Source organism: Eptesicus fuscus, chromosome 7 (assembly GCF_027574615.1).
Source record: "Eptesicus fuscus isolate TK198812 chromosome 7, DD_ASM_mEF_20220401, whole genome shotgun sequence".
In the NCBI taxonomy this organism is placed as follows: domain Eukaryota; kingdom Metazoa; phylum Chordata; class Mammalia; order Chiroptera; family Vespertilionidae; genus Eptesicus; species Eptesicus fuscus.
The window spans coordinates 67889708-67908677 of record NC_072479.1 but is presented as its reverse complement, the minus strand read 5'-3'; the positions used below and the strand labels follow the sequence as shown (position 1 = coordinate 67908677).

The 18970-nt window shown below is 36.4% G+C and overlaps 1 protein-coding gene across 9 annotated transcripts in view; it reads right to left on the bottom strand.

Annotated features, from left to right (window-relative positions):
- Window positions 1–502: 502 nt before the first annotated feature.
- KIF21A (kinesin family member 21A) overlaps window positions 503–18970 on the bottom strand; it is a 139223-nt gene continuing 120755 nt past the window's right edge. For 5 of the 9 annotated variants that reach the window (XM_054719159.1, XM_054719160.1, XM_054719161.1 and 2 more), the window contains 8 exons: window positions 16881–16919; window positions 12339–12475; window positions 9868–10048; window positions 7828–7992; window positions 5738–5855; window positions 4225–4395; window positions 2360–2559; window positions 503–1773 (listed from right to left, as the gene is read on the bottom strand). In XM_054719159.1, the coding sequence (XP_054575134.1) occupies window positions 1680–1773; window positions 2360–2559; window positions 4225–4395; window positions 5738–5855; window positions 7828–7992; window positions 9868–10048; window positions 12339–12475; window positions 16881–16919 (1105 nt within the window). In that variant the 3' untranslated portion in view covers window positions 503–1679. Of the gene's footprint in view, window positions 1774–2359; window positions 2560–4224; window positions 4396–5737; window positions 5856–7827; window positions 7993–9867; window positions 10049–12338; window positions 12476–15979; window positions 16201–16880; window positions 16920–18970 lie in introns of those variants that run through there. The other 4 variants (XM_054719162.1, XM_054719168.1, XM_054719165.1 and 1 more) reach the window with 2 other exon arrangements.

The following is an 18970-nucleotide window of genomic DNA, read 5'->3' as shown; positions in this document are numbered from 1 at the left end:
CTCAAGTAGTGAGCTTCCTTGGTTCATCAAGATTCATTTATGGTTCAAATTTGAAGTGCTAGATGACAACAACAACAAAAAAGCCTATCCTTATATCACACAGAGGTAAAATAACCTATACAAATATTGGCCATTTTCATCCTATATAATAAAAGGCTAATATGTAAATCAACTGAACAGTGGAACAACTGGTTGCTATGACATGCACTGACCACCAGGGGGCAGATGCTCAATGCAGGAGCTGCTCCCTGATGGTCAGTGCGCTCCCACAGGGGGAGCGCTGCTTACCCAGAAGCCGAGCTCACCGCTAGCGAGCACAGCGGCAGTGGTGGGAGCCTCTCCCACCTCCGTGGCAGCGCTAAGGATGTCCGACTGCCAGCTTAGGTTCCTGGACTGCGAGAGGGCACAGGCTGGGCTGAGGGACTTCCCCTCCCCCCCAAGTGCACAAATTTCGTGCACCAGGCCTCTAGTATAATTAGAAAAAACAATAGAATAAAAATAATTCCTAGCAATGTGTTTATTTAAGCCCTAGCTAAGCTTTCATTTACAAGCAAATATTTTGGGGGGGTGGGGGGAGCAGGATTCACAAGACAATATTTTCCAATGTTATACCATCTACATAAAAATTAAACTTGCAGAATTTACAAATTAATATTCTGAACAGACATAAATTATACATCCTCTTGCAAAATCCAATCTACAGCATTTAAAAATTCATACAGTTACAATGTAAGACATTCTCTCTTTACATTCTACCTATTTACATAGCTTTTCCCACCACAGATGATACAGTTTTCATCATAGCTACCAAGTTTGCAAACATAGTATATTTAAAATATATTTAGCAGCATATAAAAAAATTAGATAAAAGGGGAGGAAATAATACTAATGAAATTAAAAGGTAATCATAGAAACAACTTCATAGGAAAATAGATCAAAATATATTTCTGTTAGGACATCAAAAATGTTTCCCATCACAGAATATATGCACAGCACTAATACAACAATTAACGGCATTTTAGTCCTGAGCACAGGATATACATATAGCACAGCTGCAAAACTTTGGTCAATACAAGTAAACATCAACATTTAACACAAACTGTTTAACATTCTTTGTTAGTAGATTAATGTCAATTCCACCTTATGAAAAATCATCAACACTATTCATGTTATTTTTTGGGAACTTTGAAATTTGGGAACGCTCCATAGCCTGATATAAATACCAGACAAACAGACCACAATTTGACAACATTTCCAATATATTTAAATACGTAAGTCATCTGAACAGACTATAAATAAGTAAACCATCAGTGGGTTGCATAATATTCCAAGTGTATTTTCTGACTGTCACAAAAGCAGACATTTTGTAATTCAAATAATTTGAAAGCGTGTGTTTTTTTAATAGCTAGTCACAAAAATCCAGCCACAATAAAAGTGCGAATCAAGCAGTATTATCAATTATTAGGACATACATGTATTCAGAGATGTTACTATTAAGCACACAGGATTGTACACAATTTTACTAGAATACATTTATATTCAGAAGTTGTATTCAGATATATAGTTTCCTGTTAATCCCATTCATAAGTTTTTGCCTAATAAATGTAGTATAATATTTTCCATGAAGAATATACAGAGTATTATCACAGTATTCAATTTATGACTATCTTCATTCATGTTTAATTACTGGCAATATCTTCCCCCAGATCTCCTGTGTCGGAGATCTGACCGTCTTGCAAATTGCGAGCCTTCCAAATTCTCACAGTTCGATCACTACAAAATAATAAATTAAAAATGAACATGAGAAAAGAGGCAGAAAGATAAAGAAATAGCTCTTACAATTACTTAACATGGAAACATTTTCTAAATAGGTCTTTAATAGATATAAGTAAAAATATAGCTTGTGCCATAAGTATATCTAACAGGGCATCATAATAATGATATTAAAAATAGTTCATATTCAATGGACACAGACAGTAGGGGGGTGAGGGCACATGCTGGGAGGTGGAAGTAGCCAGGGAGAGGTCAATGGGGGAAAAAAGAAGACTTATATAGTACTTTAAACAATAAAGAATTTAAATAAGACAAAAAAGTGAGTAGAAAACAGAAAAAAAATAGCTCATATTATCAAGAGTATGTGCCAGGCATTGTTACATGTGCCCTTTAAATACATTAATGCACTTAATTCTCTTTAACTAACATAAGAAATAGATAATGCTATTATTCCCTTTTTATCGATGAGCAAATTGAGGTCCAAGGTTTTCATGTTCTACATTTCCAGATATTTACAACCTACAATATTTATTAAATCTGAACACAACTAGCTAACATAGAAAAAAATCACATAGGAAAAACTTACTCAGCTGCAGTAAAAATGTGGGTGGAATTAACACATATGGCATTGATAGGACTATCATGACCCTTCATCTCTCCAACTGGCACAAAAGTATCCACATTCCAGAGTTTCAGAATGCCCCCTCTACAGCCACTGAGCAAAACCGGATGGCCTGGCACCACTCCCAGGGCACAGATCCAATCCTTGTGTGCGTTTGGAACTTGCTGAGAGAAATAAGAGAAATAAGAAGCTTAAGGAGACATACATTTTCACACCCAAAAAAGTTACAAACATTTTTATTGATAAAACTCAATTTTTGGAATGCTGAATGGCCTGAAAACTATAAAAATCATTTTCTATGCAATCATTCTTAGGGACTTAAAGAAATCTATAATTTGCCTCACTAATTACCATCAGTAATATCAATATTAAAGGCTTATAATGTTAAAAATCTATAGAATCTAAAGGACTTAAAAAGTATACAAAATTTGTCAAACATTACATCCTCTTCATAGGCAGTAAATATCTCACCTTTCCCAAAATGTATTTAATAAAACAAATTTAAAAACTACAACCTGGCATGTAGACTCTAAGGATTGCCTCATAAAATCACTGACTTAAACTTTTGTAGAAGACCGGAGCTAACCTATCTTTCCTATATAATAAAAGCCTAATATGCTATGTGTCCCATTGTCTGGTTGTCCATTCAACCAATCAAAGCATAATATGCTAATGATATGCTAAGGCTGCTCAACTGCTTGCTATGATGTGCACAGACCACCAGGGGGCAGACAGTCAACCTGTCGACCAGTCACTATGATGTGTACTGATCAACAGGGGGTAGACACTCTGACCAATAGGTTAGCTTGCTGCTGGGGTCCAGCTGATTGGGACTGAGCGAGATGGACCGGACACATCCTGGAGCTCTCCCGTGGTCCCTCCTGGCTGGCCAACCTCCCACATCCCTTCTTGGCCCCAATCGTGCACTGCTGGGATGTCTTGGCCTGGCCTGCACCCTCTCGCAATCCGGGCTAATGGACCCCCCCCCCCCAAGTGCACGAATTTCGTGCACCAAGCCTCTAGTATATTATAATAAGCAAATAATAATTACAAGATCAGACTGTATGACTATATTTTATGCATAAATATTTTTATATACACAATATAAATGTCACACCATGAATATGTGTCCATAAGAGCTTTTGAATGCAATATATGCATCTGTTACTGTTTTTTCTATTAATATTCCATGCTACTTATTTATTTTGTTTTGTCTAGTCGCAGGTAGGAAAGTAGTAGCAACTGCAATACATACACATCTGTACATGTACAGGAGAAAGCTTGAAACTGAGAATAATTTTATCTGTTAGCTAATTTCTTCCCTTGGGAATTAGGAAAATAGAACAATATTTGATTGTAATGACACAACATTTCAATCCAACTAGTGTTCTATAGGAAATGAGAGAACCAACATTTTTAGATGCATGAAGATGTTACTGTAAGTTGAGGAATCATTTACACTACTTTGACTTTAGCTAAACTCGTTACTCTGTGGAATATGTGTACACAAAACAAAACAAAACAAAATGAGAAACTATAACAGCTCTACACCAAGACTGATTTTATTCAATTAGCACATACATGAGACAATATCCGATCTTTTAGTGTCTAGTCTCCTCTTGTTGATGAGGTATTTAGTAAATGTCAAATGTTGCCCTTCTCATAATTAGTAATTCAGGTGGGTGAAAAGAAATACTCCTTAAGAGGAAGCCCTTATTAATATTATTCCTAAACAATGAAGATCTACATAGAGGCTCTTCAAATTCTTATATAGACTGCTGAGTGGCTCTGAAATACCCACTCCATTCTGTGAAAAGGTTTTACATTACCTGCAGAAGGTCTTTCTGTGCTAAGTCCCATTTCTTGATTCCATTATCTCTGGACCCACTAAATAGGTTATCCCCTTGTATGGTTAGCGCCTCAATGCCATCATAATGAGGGGGCTCAAAATTGTGGGTGGGACTCACAGTTCCAAGAGCCCCTTCAGTTACATCAAACATCTAAAAAATAGCAAAAAGAAAGCAGTCATCATATTTAACTTAAAATAAGCAGCTATAAGTGTTCACTCACAGAAATGCATACACATGTATATTCATCAAACATTTGTTTCGTTAGAATATCTTGCTAAGTTAACTAAATTACCTGGTCTGTTCCACTCCGGATGAACCTGAGTCCCACTTTCACACTATTTTGCTTATGTGTCTCATGCTTACATGCCTTTTAAGAAAGACAATCAATTTTTTCATGTATAATCCAGTTGAAAGTCAAATAAATAACATAATTGTTATTTAAACACTAATAGAAAGCTCTGGAGTCCTGGTGGCCATTTCAAATTCCCTTAACCATTTATTTTAAAACCTTACCTTTATTTCAAAACCTTTCATTCCCCTCAGTTGCCCTCACCTCTATAACTGTTGACCTTGTGATTTCTTGAAAAGGCCAGCATGATCAAAAATATATTTTTGGACCCTTTCCTCCATCCCAAAGTTTCCTTTTATCTTCAAACATTCTCTTACCCTTCCTTTCTTTTCAGATGCTAGAGTGTACTTACTTCTTCCCAAGGTTCACATCTTTGATCTGGTTCTAACTCCTCCTACCACGTCCATCAATTGCCACTTCACTCTCCTTACACTTTTCTTCTCCACTAAGCCCATTTCCTAAGCTGTAGATATGCTCAAGTCTACTGAATACAAAAATCCTCTCTCCTTATTCATTTGATTTTCAAGTCACTAACCCATTTTTTGTGTCTTACTCAGAGCTACACTCTCTCTTACCATACCCTCTTTTTATTCCTATTGGCTCTTACAGAGATTTCCCAAGGCTGAGTCCTATCAACTCCTCTCCTTCGGCCATGTCATCTACTTGAACTCCTTGAACATCTGCTTCTATTTGAATGGCTTCCAAACCTACATCTCCAGTTATAACTCATCATGAACTCTGGGCTCGCCTTTCTAATAGTCTGCTGGCCTACGTAAGGATGTCCTCTGTTATTACCTCAAATTTAACATTTCCAGAATCAAACTATACATCTTTCCTTAGCTTATCTGATAATTTTATAAAATCTGAAGACCATAATATGCTCAGTATAAAAGATGGTGACAATGAGACTCAAGTATTAGTTGGATGACTGAATTAAAATCTTTAAAATCCCTCTCAACCTATCTTCTGTCAAAAATAGGAAGATATGATTAAATAAGATGATAAAATCAGGAACTCTGAGGGAGGAAAAGATCAGGAAGAAAAAGCAAAGGCTAGAAACAGGAAAAACGAAAATTGATTAAGAGAAAGGGTAAATGAGTTTGAATACTTCAAACTACAATTCAACAATTCAATTATACACACTTTGATGTAATGATCCTTGGAGCCAGTGATGATTAGATCTTGTCCATTGGAAATCTGATCTACAGTAAGGCACATCACAGGGCCTAGGTGTCCCGTTAACTTTCCTGTAGATTGGAACCTTTAAAAAGAAAGAAAAATAATTTTCTTTGAAAATATTCCTTAGCATGCTGATGCCAACCTTCAATATAAATAATTTATATTCTTTGATAAAATAGTTCACTAATATTTTTATTTTAGCTCCACCTCTATTCAACTCTGTTCAAAATTAGTTTTTTAAAAATAGCCAAAAGAAGTGGGAAGAATCCTAATGATGGTATTCCAAAGCTGATGAATGTCATTTAGGTAGTAAAAAAAGAGGAAGCAAAAGTCCAAAAAATTGCTTATGACTAATTTTAACTCCCAACCCAAGTCCAGAAAAACATTAATCTGTTAAATATCTAAACATGTGATAGACATATTACTGATGTTATTAGATCCAATTTGAAATTTGATTAAAACAACTATATCACTAAAATAATTTGTCTAATAAATAAGAATATAGAGAAAATAAGATTATTTTATTAAACACACACACAAATACCCTCACATATACAAAAACACAGATAGGCACTCAAGTATACACATACATACATGCATACATCTATGCACACATATTTATGTATATATGTACATCAGAAAATAGCTGGTACATTTTATCAGTTATTATAAAGATATGAAAATGACCAGAACATATATCGGGCTGGTAGGAAAATGTATGGTGTCAATCAATAGGAGTGACCGTAAACCTTTATTTCATAGTTCTATCTTAAATCCCACTGCCGGAATGCAGGCATGAATTTGGCTTTCGAATATCAGTTTCTTGAAAACTATTCTGTCAGTTACTTTATTAATATGAATCAGTATTTAATCATGTCGCTGAAATCAACCAGGTCTCACAGGATCTAACTCTTCCACAAAATAAAATGTATAAAGATTTTCAAAACCTGATGTCTTTTCTGCCTTATGTCATGATTTGTGTATCTTCCTCTCTGGTGTTCCTAATATGAGTCAAATGTACTCTCTTCAAGAATAAACTAACTCCTCACTTTTCTAAGTTTCTTAAACATTTTATTTCTAAAACAGCACTGAGGATGGTGGTGCACCTCTTTCTTTCTCGATCATCTATCTATAAATTATGCTTGTTAGACTTTCTCAGCCATCTGTTTAAATGTTATAACTAGTTATTCTGGAAGTTTCTCAAATAACTGTCCCTTTGATTTTCCAGTGGCAAAGCCCTACTGAGGGGAGGTACCCAAATTGCTAACTTTACTCAGTGCCCTGGAACAGCCTGTTTAATGGCCTTTATCCTCCTTCATAACATAAGGTCTCCAAAGGCAGATGCCACATTTGTCTGGTGTCATCTATATTCCCAGGACCCAACACAGTGCTGGGCAGTGCTTGCTTTAGCTGATGTTGAGTAAGTATTTAACTAACAAGTGAATGTTCTCTTGCTGCCAACATTTTAAGAACTAGAAAAGAAACTAAAATAAATACTCAACTAAAGGATAAAAACTCCTATTTCATGGCAAATGAAAATCACATCAAAGATGTATTGCCTTACATTTCAATGTATCAATCTTTTTACTTTTTAACCACTTTATCTTCTTGATATTCACAGAAACCCTTTAAGGTTTTATGCCCACATTTGTTCATTTATGTCTATAAACTGAAAAATTTAGAGATATAAGATGTTTAAATAATATTGCAAAACATAATCCTTTCAAAGGTACTGGTAAAACTAGGATGAGAATGCTGGCCTCTTCCTAGAAAACAACACAATTTGTAGACAAATATTAAGAAAAGCTAAGGTTTTAATCCTATTTTTCTTCATATAGTTTTTTTCCCCATCAATGCTACTTAAAAGAAAGAAAAATTTGTGAGTTTGCTAAAGAGAACAGAAGAGACCTTTGGAGGTGTTGGGCTGAATAGAAAAAATCCTATGATTTTCCTATTAACTTCTGGGGTTATAAAATTTAGATTTCAGATGCACTAGTAATGTCTGAATGCTGTATTTTCCATGTGTAAGGAGTACATTTTCTTCTACATTCTACCTTTTAAGATCCCACATTCTGACAGTATTTCCAGAAGCCGCATAAAGGAAAGTGCCAGTTGGGTTCAGTGCAATTTGATTGATCTGGTTCTCTCCGGAAGGAATAGCTACCGTCCGGCTGGTACTGGCAGAACAAACATCTCCAAGAGTAACTTGACCTGAAGATCTTAACAGAGACAGAACAAAACAAAAAATAAAAGTCACCTTTTCTGCTCATGAGTTCATCTTAAAGTTCCATGAATTCTTAGAAACCTGATATAAGCAACAACAACATCAATGCCCTTTTTGGTCACTGTATGCACAGAATCTAGCACGGCACACACACATAGTTGGCACCTTAAATGTTTTGAATGAATAAAACAAGATGACATGCTTAAGACTCTTAAGTTGCAATTCTATTATTAAGTTAAGAATTACAAGCCCTGAATCAAGAATGATTAAAATATCATTCAAAAAAGATTAGGTGACAAAAATTAAAAATCAAACAAACAAACAACAAAAACCCCTCAGCAAATGAGAGTGTCAAAAAGGTGATTCATTTTTTCTGCAGCTTCCAGAAGCCCCCTGAGGGCCAGGCCAACCAATATTGCTTTTGTCTATAAGATTTGCCCTTTTGAATTAAAGCCTCTGAGGACTTTTTAAATTATTTTCCATTTTTGTTTACTTTAGCCCATTCATACATGAAGTATTTACTATGTGCTAAAAACTCAAACATAACTTATTTCTATTTCCTCTGGTAAATTCCAAAGGGTGAGCATATTTTTAAATTTTGAAACACTCTCTTAGCTAACTTCTAAAAATCAAGTTATAATTAATCTTTTCAAATTTGACTTTAGGGAATCAATTGGATTGGTAAATTTCTAACATCTTTTTAAATAAAATTTCCCTCAAGAGACTTGTATGCAGTACAAAAATTAGTAGTTCTCCAAATACAAATTAGCAATTAAAGGTTAATAATCCCTACCCTACAAATTATTAACCCCTACTCTAAATCCCTAATTTTAGTAAAACTTAATCTTTCCTATGCTCTCTTCTCTTATTTAAGCCATCAAAGTTCACCCTCAATTTCAATTATAAAACAGTTCATCAATCTTATGGCAAAAAGAATCATTATTTGCTCCACATTTTATAGACATATATGATAGACAAAGAAAACAAACACATCCTCCGATTGTCCACTATAACATGCAGTTATGAAATGTGTGCTAATACCAAAGCTAATACTGTAAATCCTCCCCAACCCAAAAAACCTATCAATTAATCAATACTTGCCAATTAAAGATTACAAACACTTCTTAACTGTCTACAATGGTGATTTATGCCATTTTCCAAGGAGTGTTATTCTGTTGAAGCAAGCACTGTAAGCCATTTAACTACAACACACAGTAAATACTATGAAATGTGATACCTTGGTATTTGGGAACATGGAAATATAAAATGTATACTTAGTCACAGATCAAATTATTTACCCCTTCCTGTTTAATACTAAGTATCATATTTTATTTTCTCAATAGTATTTTTCTCTTTACTTTATCTGTGTTCTTATTATAAACATTTTACCATCCTTTGGAAGTAGGCAGATATCCTCTATAATAAAAGGCTAATATGCAAATCAACCAAATGACAGAACGACCAGTCATCGCACTGACCACCAGGGGGCAGACACTCAACGCAGGAGCTGCCCCTGGTGGTCAGTGCACTCCCACAGAGGGAGCGCCACTCAGCCAGAAGCCAGGCTCTCAGCTGGCGAGCACAGCGGCAGTGGCTGGAGCCTCTCCTGCCTCCACAGCAGCACTAAGGATGTCCGACTGACGGCTTAGGCCCGCTTGGCCTAAGCTGTCAGTTGGACATCCCCCGAGCGCTCCCGGACTGCGAGAGGGCACAGGCTGGGCCGAGGGATCCCTCCCCCCCCCCAGTGCACAAATTTTGTGCACCAGGCCTCTAGTAAGTAAATAAAAATGCATTTATAGTGTTATCTTTTCTCATAATTTGTAAACAAGAACTGTTCACCCTTTATGCTACTTATCTTTAAGTTACTTACGTCAGTGTTCGAACACATTTTGCTGAATCTCTGATATCCCACACCTTAATATAAGATGTTGACACAGTGAAGACCAGGCTTGTATAATTACAGTATTTTACAGACACGACATTGTTGGGATGACCTCCCAGTGACATTATCTCCTGCCCGGTCACCAGATTCCATACTTTACAAGTACGATCTAAAACAAATAAATAAACCAGGGGAAATACTGTCAATATGAACTAAGTTAGGTTCTCTTAACAAAAATTATTTAAACAATTTCTCTCCTATGAGAAAGAAATGGGATAAGAAATCAGTAATTATCCCATTAATCTGCACAGGCATTCTGACTCCATCCCTGACCCTCTGCAGCAGGTTCAAGGACAAAGTAGGAGTAAAGGATTAGATGAGAGCCAGGGATGTCTGGTGCATGCATTACGTGGGTATTAAAAAATCCTATCTAATAAAAGAGTAATATGCAAATTGACTGTCACTCCAACACACAAGATGGCTGCCCCCATGTGGTCAAAGATGGCTGCCTCCATGTGGACACAAGATGGCCTCCACAAGATGGCCAGCAGGGAAGGACAGTTGGGAGGGATCGGGCCTGCAGGGGAGGGCAGTTGTGGGCGATCAGGCCAGCAGGGGAGGGCACTTGGAAGGGACCAGGCCTGCAAGGGAGGGCAGTTGGGGGTGATCAAGCATGCAGGGGAGGGCAGTTAGGGTTGACCAGGCCAGCAGAAGAGGGAAGTTGGGGGCAACTGGGCCTGCAGGGAAGGGCAGTTGGGGGGGACCCAGGTCTGCAGGGGATAGCAGTTGAGGAGGACCAGGCCTGCAGGGGAGGGCAGTTAGGGGCAATCAGGCTGGCAGGGGAGCAGTTAGGCATCAATCAGGCTGGCAGGGGAGTGGTAAGGGGGTGATCAGGCTGGCAGGCAGAAGCGGTTAGGGGTAATCAGGCAGGCAGGCAGGAGAGCAGTTGGGAGCCAGCAGTCCTGGATTGTGAGAGGGATGTTCAACTGCCTACCGGGATCGGGTCTAAATGGGCAGTTGGACATCCCTCGAGAGGTCCCAGATTGGAGAGGGTGCAGGCTGGGCTGAGGGACACACACCCCCATGCACGAATTTCGTGCACCAGGCCTCTAGTAATTACATAAAATTTTGAAAGTCATGTCAAATAAATCAGCCTCTTCAAAACATTCTGCTTTGATCATGTCCCTACCTCCTCACAACACACTACATGCATAAGCACAGGCACCTTTCTTTTCCAGGGGTCACTGTGTGGTGAATTTTATTTCTGACGCACAAACATAAGCCTAAAACTATTCTATGTTGTTTTTGTATTTTTTTGGTATGACGACAATCTAATTATCCTGGCGAGATCAATTTAATTGGAATCATTAGGAAAGTATATTTTCACAGAGCAGATTATTTCTAAAATGGGAACTGTTTGCCATTATTTACAGTTCATAAGTTCTAGCAAGATTCTTATATGTCAGTCATAGATAATGAGCAATAAATGTTTGCTGATTAAACTGAATCTTATAATATCCCTAAGTACTAAATAACTTTTACTAGATCCCCAAATTCCTGAACAGGCTTCCTTCTTACCTTCCTAGCCTCATTGCCTACTACTTCTCTTACATATATTCTACTATTTCATTTCCAAACATACCCCACTTTTACCTCCATGTCTCTGCTCATGTTGTTCTCTAATCTTGGTTGCCAATCCTCATCTGTCAATATGCAAACCATCCTATAAGGTTCATTTTAAATGCCCCCTTGTCAAAGCCTTCCTGCTTCTCACAGATTGCCAAATCTCTCCCTTTTCTGAAACCCCAAAACTCTTGGTGTATAACTCTTCAAAGTGTATACAGTTGAGTTCTAGCTACCTGCAATTGTACCAAAGGGGTTAAGATTGCAGGACTGGAGAGGAGTAGACCTAGATTTCCAATCCTGGCTCTTCCACTTCCTAGCTAAGTTTTTCTGGGAAAATTATTTAATATCTTGAATCCTCAGTTTCTTCATTTGTAAAATTAGGATGTAACATGTATCTCACTGGGGTTGTAGTGAGAATTAAATGAGATAAAAATTTTGTAGTGTCTAGCATAGTCTCTGAAATATAGTAAGTGTTCAAGAAATGGTGGTTGCCCCCCATCTTATTTTCTTTACCACACTTTGCACTGTAATGGCCTCTGGTACATCGTTATATAAACTGCACTACTAAGCTCGGGGCCCTGCATGCATTAGGTACTCAATTACCAAACAGAGATGTAGTCTCTCAATATTCTATTTACATAACATCAACAGAGATTTTACTTTCTTCCCCAAAATGAGATGATTTTATAGTTTATACAATTCAGTGGCTAAATTAGATGATCTTTCATATCCTTAGGGGTCTTAAGCAGTTTCACTTATTTTTGGTCAAAGCTTGTTAAAAATGCAGTCATTTCAAAAAATCTTAAAAACCCCCATGAAACCACTCCTAGCACCTTTTGATCCGGTGAAGAGGAGGTCATCGGTGGAATCCACACAGAGCACGGCTTTCGTGTGCCCCTCAGCTATGTGAACGCACTGAAGGGCAGAAGCTCTGATTCCTTTTGCAGCAGGAAATGGGTTGATTATGCCTCTGAGTTGGGGGGTTGGGGGAGGGGGACAAAAACAAAGAAATAAAACTGACTTCAGTAGCTATACCATGAGACTAATTTTAGTTTTTCCCTGACTTTAAGAAGTCTTTCTAAATAATTAGTAACAAAATTCAGGCTGCTCCCTCATCTCTTTTTTAAGCCAAAGGACAGAGACAACGTGTGAAGTAGCAATAGTAGCAATGGACTACATCAGCTCATTAGGCACCAGCTAACAGCTGCGCTCTATAAAGAGCAAAGCCTATTTGGATTTTCTTATTAACAATTTCATCTCTTCAGAATTTAATGCAGCAATATTGGGAGCTGTTTGAGTGTTGTGAATTCTGACAAATAAGAAAGTATATAGGGTAGCACTTGGAAGATGTGACTCTGTATCAAAAAGGACATTCTTGAGAAAGTATAACACATACCACCTAAAATACTGAGAAAGCAAATTTCAAACAAATTTGAAAAAAGACAAGATTGCATGGACAGAAATTCTAAAGGGTGAATGGTTTAAAAATACCCAAAACTTAAAACACTAACAATATCAAACAAGATAAAAAGACTGAGAATTAAAAAAAAAAAAAAAATACAGTGAGATTCTTTAGGTATCTATCCCATGAGTTTTAATGTTTCTGGAAATTCTGCTTTATGCTACTAGTCTATGCACTACGGAAATGCACAGATTATCAAAACATCATTCCTATCCTAAAGGAGTTTAATGCAGGATCTGAATTGAAATAATCGTGTCAGGAAGACTAAAGAGAGAATTAATTAAGACATGATAAATATATCAGTCAGAAGTTTCTTTGTTTAGAGCAGGAAGAAAAATTATATTGAAGTATGTCCAGTATATAAGACAGATGGCATAATATTAGGACAAATACAGGTGTAAAACAATACTGTTTCTACTTCTTGATGAAAAAAAAAAATCTTCAAGAGATACAAGTGGCAGAAATTACCAAGAAGAAATACAAGCCCAGACTAAGTAGAACTAACAAATGGAGACATCTGACGAATTCGGTTTTTAAATCACTTTAGCATAGGTTTTTCAACGTATACGCCTGTGGGAACAAAAATCAATGGAGTACCTCCATTGGTACTCTAAGAAGATCAATAAAGGGGAAATCATGCAGACCCAATTCCAGAAAGGCGGGGAAAAGTGGATTTCAGAAATTAGAGATTAATAAAATTATTATAAACACTTAAAAATAAAGGCTCATCAATAATAGATAAACAAGCTCATCGATCTCATGAAGGAAGTTATTTATAGGGTTACTAGGCAGCAACATAGGGACAAGTCATATTCACAAGATATGTTGACTCCAATAAGGCTCGTACAATAAGCCTTTCAAAGGAAATCCTTGTGGAAATGGGTTAGAACAAAACTGTTATAGTAAGGTAGTTTCAGCGATGCTTGGAGTCACACCGAATGAGTCAATGATCCTGTCAGTCTAAATGGAGGTCTTCAAAATCTAGTCATGTTTTTTCTAGCCCTAAAGACAGAAATGGTATGTTTACTGCACTGAAATATTAAAAAGTTGGCTACTGTGTTGTATTGCCTAGAAAAAAATGACTGAAACAAAATTCACTTATTGTTAAGTATGTATTTAGCATGAAAATAATCACTGAATGATATCCTATATAATAAAAGGCTAATATGCAAATCGACCAAACTGTGAAATGATCGGTTGCTATGACACGCACTGACCACCAGGGGGAAGATGCTCAACCCAGGAGCTGCCTCCTGGTGGTCAGTGCCATCCCACTGGGGGAGTGCAGCTCAGCCAGAAGCCGGGCTCACGGCTGGGGAGTGCAGAGGCAGTGGTGGGAGCCTCTCTCACCTACGTGGCAGTGCTAAGGATGTCCTACTGCAGGCTTAGGCCCTCTCCCCATGGGGAACAGGCCTAAGCCCTTAGTCTAACATCCCCTGAGGGCTCCCAGACTACAAGAGGGCTCAGGCCAGGCTGAGGGACCCCCCCCCCTGAGTGCACAAATTTCATGCACCAGGCCTCTAGTTTAAACATAAAACTTAACTCAAATACCGTATTTTCCGGTGTATAAGACAACTTTTTTAACCCAGGAAAATCTTCTATACGCCCAGTTGTCTTATATGCGGGAAAATACGGTATATAATAGAATGTTCAAAGTAGGAAAGTGGTGTAAGTGATTTAGTTATTGAATACATGATTAACGGGTTGACAATTAATGGTTCCTCTCCCAACATTTTCAGGAGAAAGTAATATAACTGCTATAGTCTACCAAGGCCACATCTGGAATGGAGTTGAGTTCTAGTTGCCACATTTTCAGCACATTGAAAAACTGGGCACTTTCCAAAACAGTGGAAGCAGAATGAAGGGTCTATAGACTCTATCACATAAGGAACAGATGATGAAACTAGGCCTATTCAGATGATAAAAGAACATTCACTGGAGAGGACACAGTAGCACAGTGAAAGGGCTGGATATTTAAAGAACTGTCACGTACACAGAAGAAGAGCTATTGGGCTAATTCTGGTATAACTCAGGCGGGCTGATGAAAAACCAATGAATAGAAATTTAAAGGAGGTAAATTTAGGCTCAGAATTTTTTAAAAACTTTATTTTTAGGATCTAGCTAAAATGATTTCAAAAAATAAAAGAAGCACCTCATCACTGGAATGATACCAGGGATTGCTATTGCTAGATATATAAGTACACGGTCTAATGCTATTAATTGCACACATGTGTCAATCTGAGATTCTTTAAATTAATGCTCAGTAACTTGTTTGTAACGTAAGAATTTATGCAGATTAAAACTGAAATGGGAGCAAAACCTCCTCAAAGGTCTGACTCTGGCATTTGAATCTTCCTGTTGCTGTTAGGTTGTTAGCTATGAACTGAAGCCATCAAAGTATTGCTTCCCACGTTCACAAATGTGATCTAATGCACAGTCAACTGCTACTGTTCCATCTTAAATAGAAAAAATATATGTGTGCATATTACAACAAGCTGACTATAAAGAGAAAAAAAATCATGGGAACAGTCTAAGAGCTGTTTCTGATTTGCATCTAATGACACAAACCATCCTAAGGAAAAAAATCAGTAACCTCAATTATGTGACACGATGTCTCCAAAAGATTTCCTTCCTTCAAATTATCAGCTTTATCCTAAGAATCTACTAAAGCTTCCCCAATGATATAACACACAACACAACTCTGTCATGTCAAAGGTTGTAGTAAATATTTGCCACCAAATATACAGTGAATTCTGTGTGGCACAGTTCCTCGAGCCTCTTTCATTGTTATGTGTGTTCATATCATTGATTAGTCACACTTCTGAAGAAAAATAATCTCAATGTTAAATATAGCATTTTATTAATTAGACACTGAAAAATGCTCTCAGATATTCATAGTATTAGGGTTAATATATTATATATAATATACATATATACCTTTATATATATTACCTTAACACCAAAGATAATAGAAAAAAATATAGAAATTGGAAACATACAATCATGGTATTTTTTTTCTATTAGAATTAATCCATTCACATTCTGAAATATAGAAATCAACTTTAAAATAATTTCTTTAAGTTAAGGTTAGATATTGCAAACTTGTAAAACAAACCTGATTTGAAGGAGAGAAAAAAAGCTTATTGTTGTTCCATGCAAACCAGTAAAGTTTGTAATACCGTGAATGAGATTAATTTCATCTCCCTCCCTCTGCCTACCTTTTGGAGGATCTACTGCTGATCAGCAAAATGGCCATAAACAGGGGAAACGAGTGCAAAAAGAGAGAAGACAAATGATAAGTGGGAAGAAGAAATGATAGCAAAGATGAAAGAGAAATTAAGGGTCCAAAAAAAAAAGAAATCCTTAACATGAAAAAATATAACATTGTTATTTTTAAAATACCATCAATCAATAGAAAAAAATTTTTAAAAAGCTCTTCTACATTCTATTTCTTCCTCTCTTTTTTGGTACCATAGTATCCTTCTTTTTCTAACATGCTTTTTTTTTTTTTTTAAATCACAAAACCTCCCATAAACTCTTTATTTAAAATGCTAAACAAACAAGAAAAGATAACCGTACTGACCTACCACATTTTTTTATTGGAAATAAAAAAATCACTGAGGAGCAAAATTTCTTGAAATCAGTATTCGTAGAACTTAATTACTTAAAAAAAAATCTAGGTTAGAAATAGAAAACAAATATCACAAGTTTTTATGTTATTATACAAAAAACTTTGCCACTACTTTTGTCTAAAAGGTGCATCATTAAAATGAATATGTTAAAAAATGTTAGTGCATCTAGCTGGTTTACAACAAGTTATGCATGCAACAAAAATGAGATTTGCTTAGTTACTAGGAAGGCATTTTAGAACACCATGAAATGCCAGAATATAGAAAAGATAGAAAGAAAGTACCTGTGTACCTCCGACAGAGAGGAATCACTTTCATCAGACCTACAGCGAAAGAGTTAGAATTATGAGGAGAAAGAATACAGATGTCAACAGATAAAGACACTGAGGTTGAAATGAAAATCAACAGTATTATTGAAATATGGTAAACACTTCCTTTATCATGCCCGGCTTCTCTATTTGTACTGAATAACAGCAAATTCAATGTCTAGCTAAGTCAGACAAGCTATACGATTCTTATGTTTTCTACCAAGACTTTGGGGGGAAATATTTCTATTACTGGTCTACAGAGCCTATCTATCCTTATTTCTAAAATTTAGGACCTGAAGAGGGACAGTATCAAGTAAGTAAAATACATCACTTCAAGATTCTTTCTATTTAATAGACTAGTACCAGAAAATGTTTTCCATTTTAATAACTATTCATGAATTTTATTCATCTTGATAATTACTTTAGATTTGAACTCTTTACTATGGCTGTTGCACAAATACATTACATGTTTGAAAGGAAAGCAAATCACTCAATTTAATAATTTTTTGTTTTAACTTATCTTAACAATATGGAATTCTGACCAGGGAGTTCCTCCCTAATAACTGGGGAACTTTAGTAGGATTTTTATAATAGATGACCCACTCCTGTCAGCAGTGGGTCCTATCCCAAAACCTCCAAGTCTGGCAGTGAGTCTGGCTATTATGAAAATCTATTTACCTGTAAATAAGTTTGTGGAGAATGAGGGGAGGGTGAGTGCTGCTGGCATGGAATGTAACCAGAAACAATGTGTAGCTGGTGAAACACTCTGGTCTCAAAAAGGAGCCCCCCCCCAAAAGTGATCCAGAAGGTGGCTGAGCTTTTGAAAGTGTAGAGTTCAATTATTCTAAGTGACAACTTTCAGAGATGACAACACAGTCAAATTGTTGGTAGCTGATAAGACATTTCAGTACAAAATGTGTAACTATGATGAGATTGTCAAGATCATCAAAAGACTGGCAGAAAATTTTATGACTGTGAATGCATGGTAAAGAAAATTTAGTAATTTTTCATATCACTAGTGAAAATGGACTTCCCAAAAGCATTTCTAATGTTCTTCTATTCTTTTCTCAGTTAAATAAGATATGATATAACAATATTAGAGATTTTTTCAGTAACAGATAACAGTTGCCTATCTAGATCAATTTAAAAGACATGTCATCAGCTGATAAACCATATTAAAATGTGATCAAGAATTGTATCCATAAATTAGGTAGATTAAAGTTTTTTCAACATGTTATTGTGTTTCTCTATGTCTAAAGAGCCATTCAGCATCATCGAAACATGCCAGACATCTTAAACAAAATCCTATAAATTTCAGAAATTATTGAATTATACAGAGAAATTATAGCATAAAAAACAAATAATTGGGCTGGGAGACTGGATATCAAGTACATCCACATACAATGCTATCATTCAAAATCAAAGCAGATAAGTCAGAGTTAACAAACACTTTATGGCAGCACTGTTAGTATTGAATTCTTGCAAGAGAGATTCTGGCTCAATGTGAGAATACTTTTTCAATGAATATTTAATGAAAATAATATTTTCCACATTCCTCCAACTACCCTTTCCCCAGAACACACCCTCAAACCTACACCCTTCACCCGTAAGGGTACTTTTTTATTCCAAAAACTATTATTGAAGTTTACTAGTGGATTTCTATAGAACAGCCAAGTAATAAATAACATATTCCACATATAACAGTGATCTTTGTAATCTGTTCTATCCACCAAAGGTAAAATAATTTGCATCTTTTCAACCCAGGCAGTCTGGATTAGAGACTTTTGTATGCTCACAGAAGCTGAAGAATCCCATGAAATTTAAACTTCAGGTGGTCTCAAAGATATTTCAAAGCGAATGTACTTGTAAAAGAAAGAGCAAGACAAGTGCTGAAAGTATAGCGATGCAAATCTACAGCAGGGAATAATGTTCAGCAGGAAAATATTTTTCTGTAATATTGTCTCTACGGTTCATTTCCTGTTGGAACAACACACAAAATATGGCAAGAGTTCACAAGTCAGACTCCATCTCCCACACAAAGAGATGGCTACGTGTTTTCTACAGAC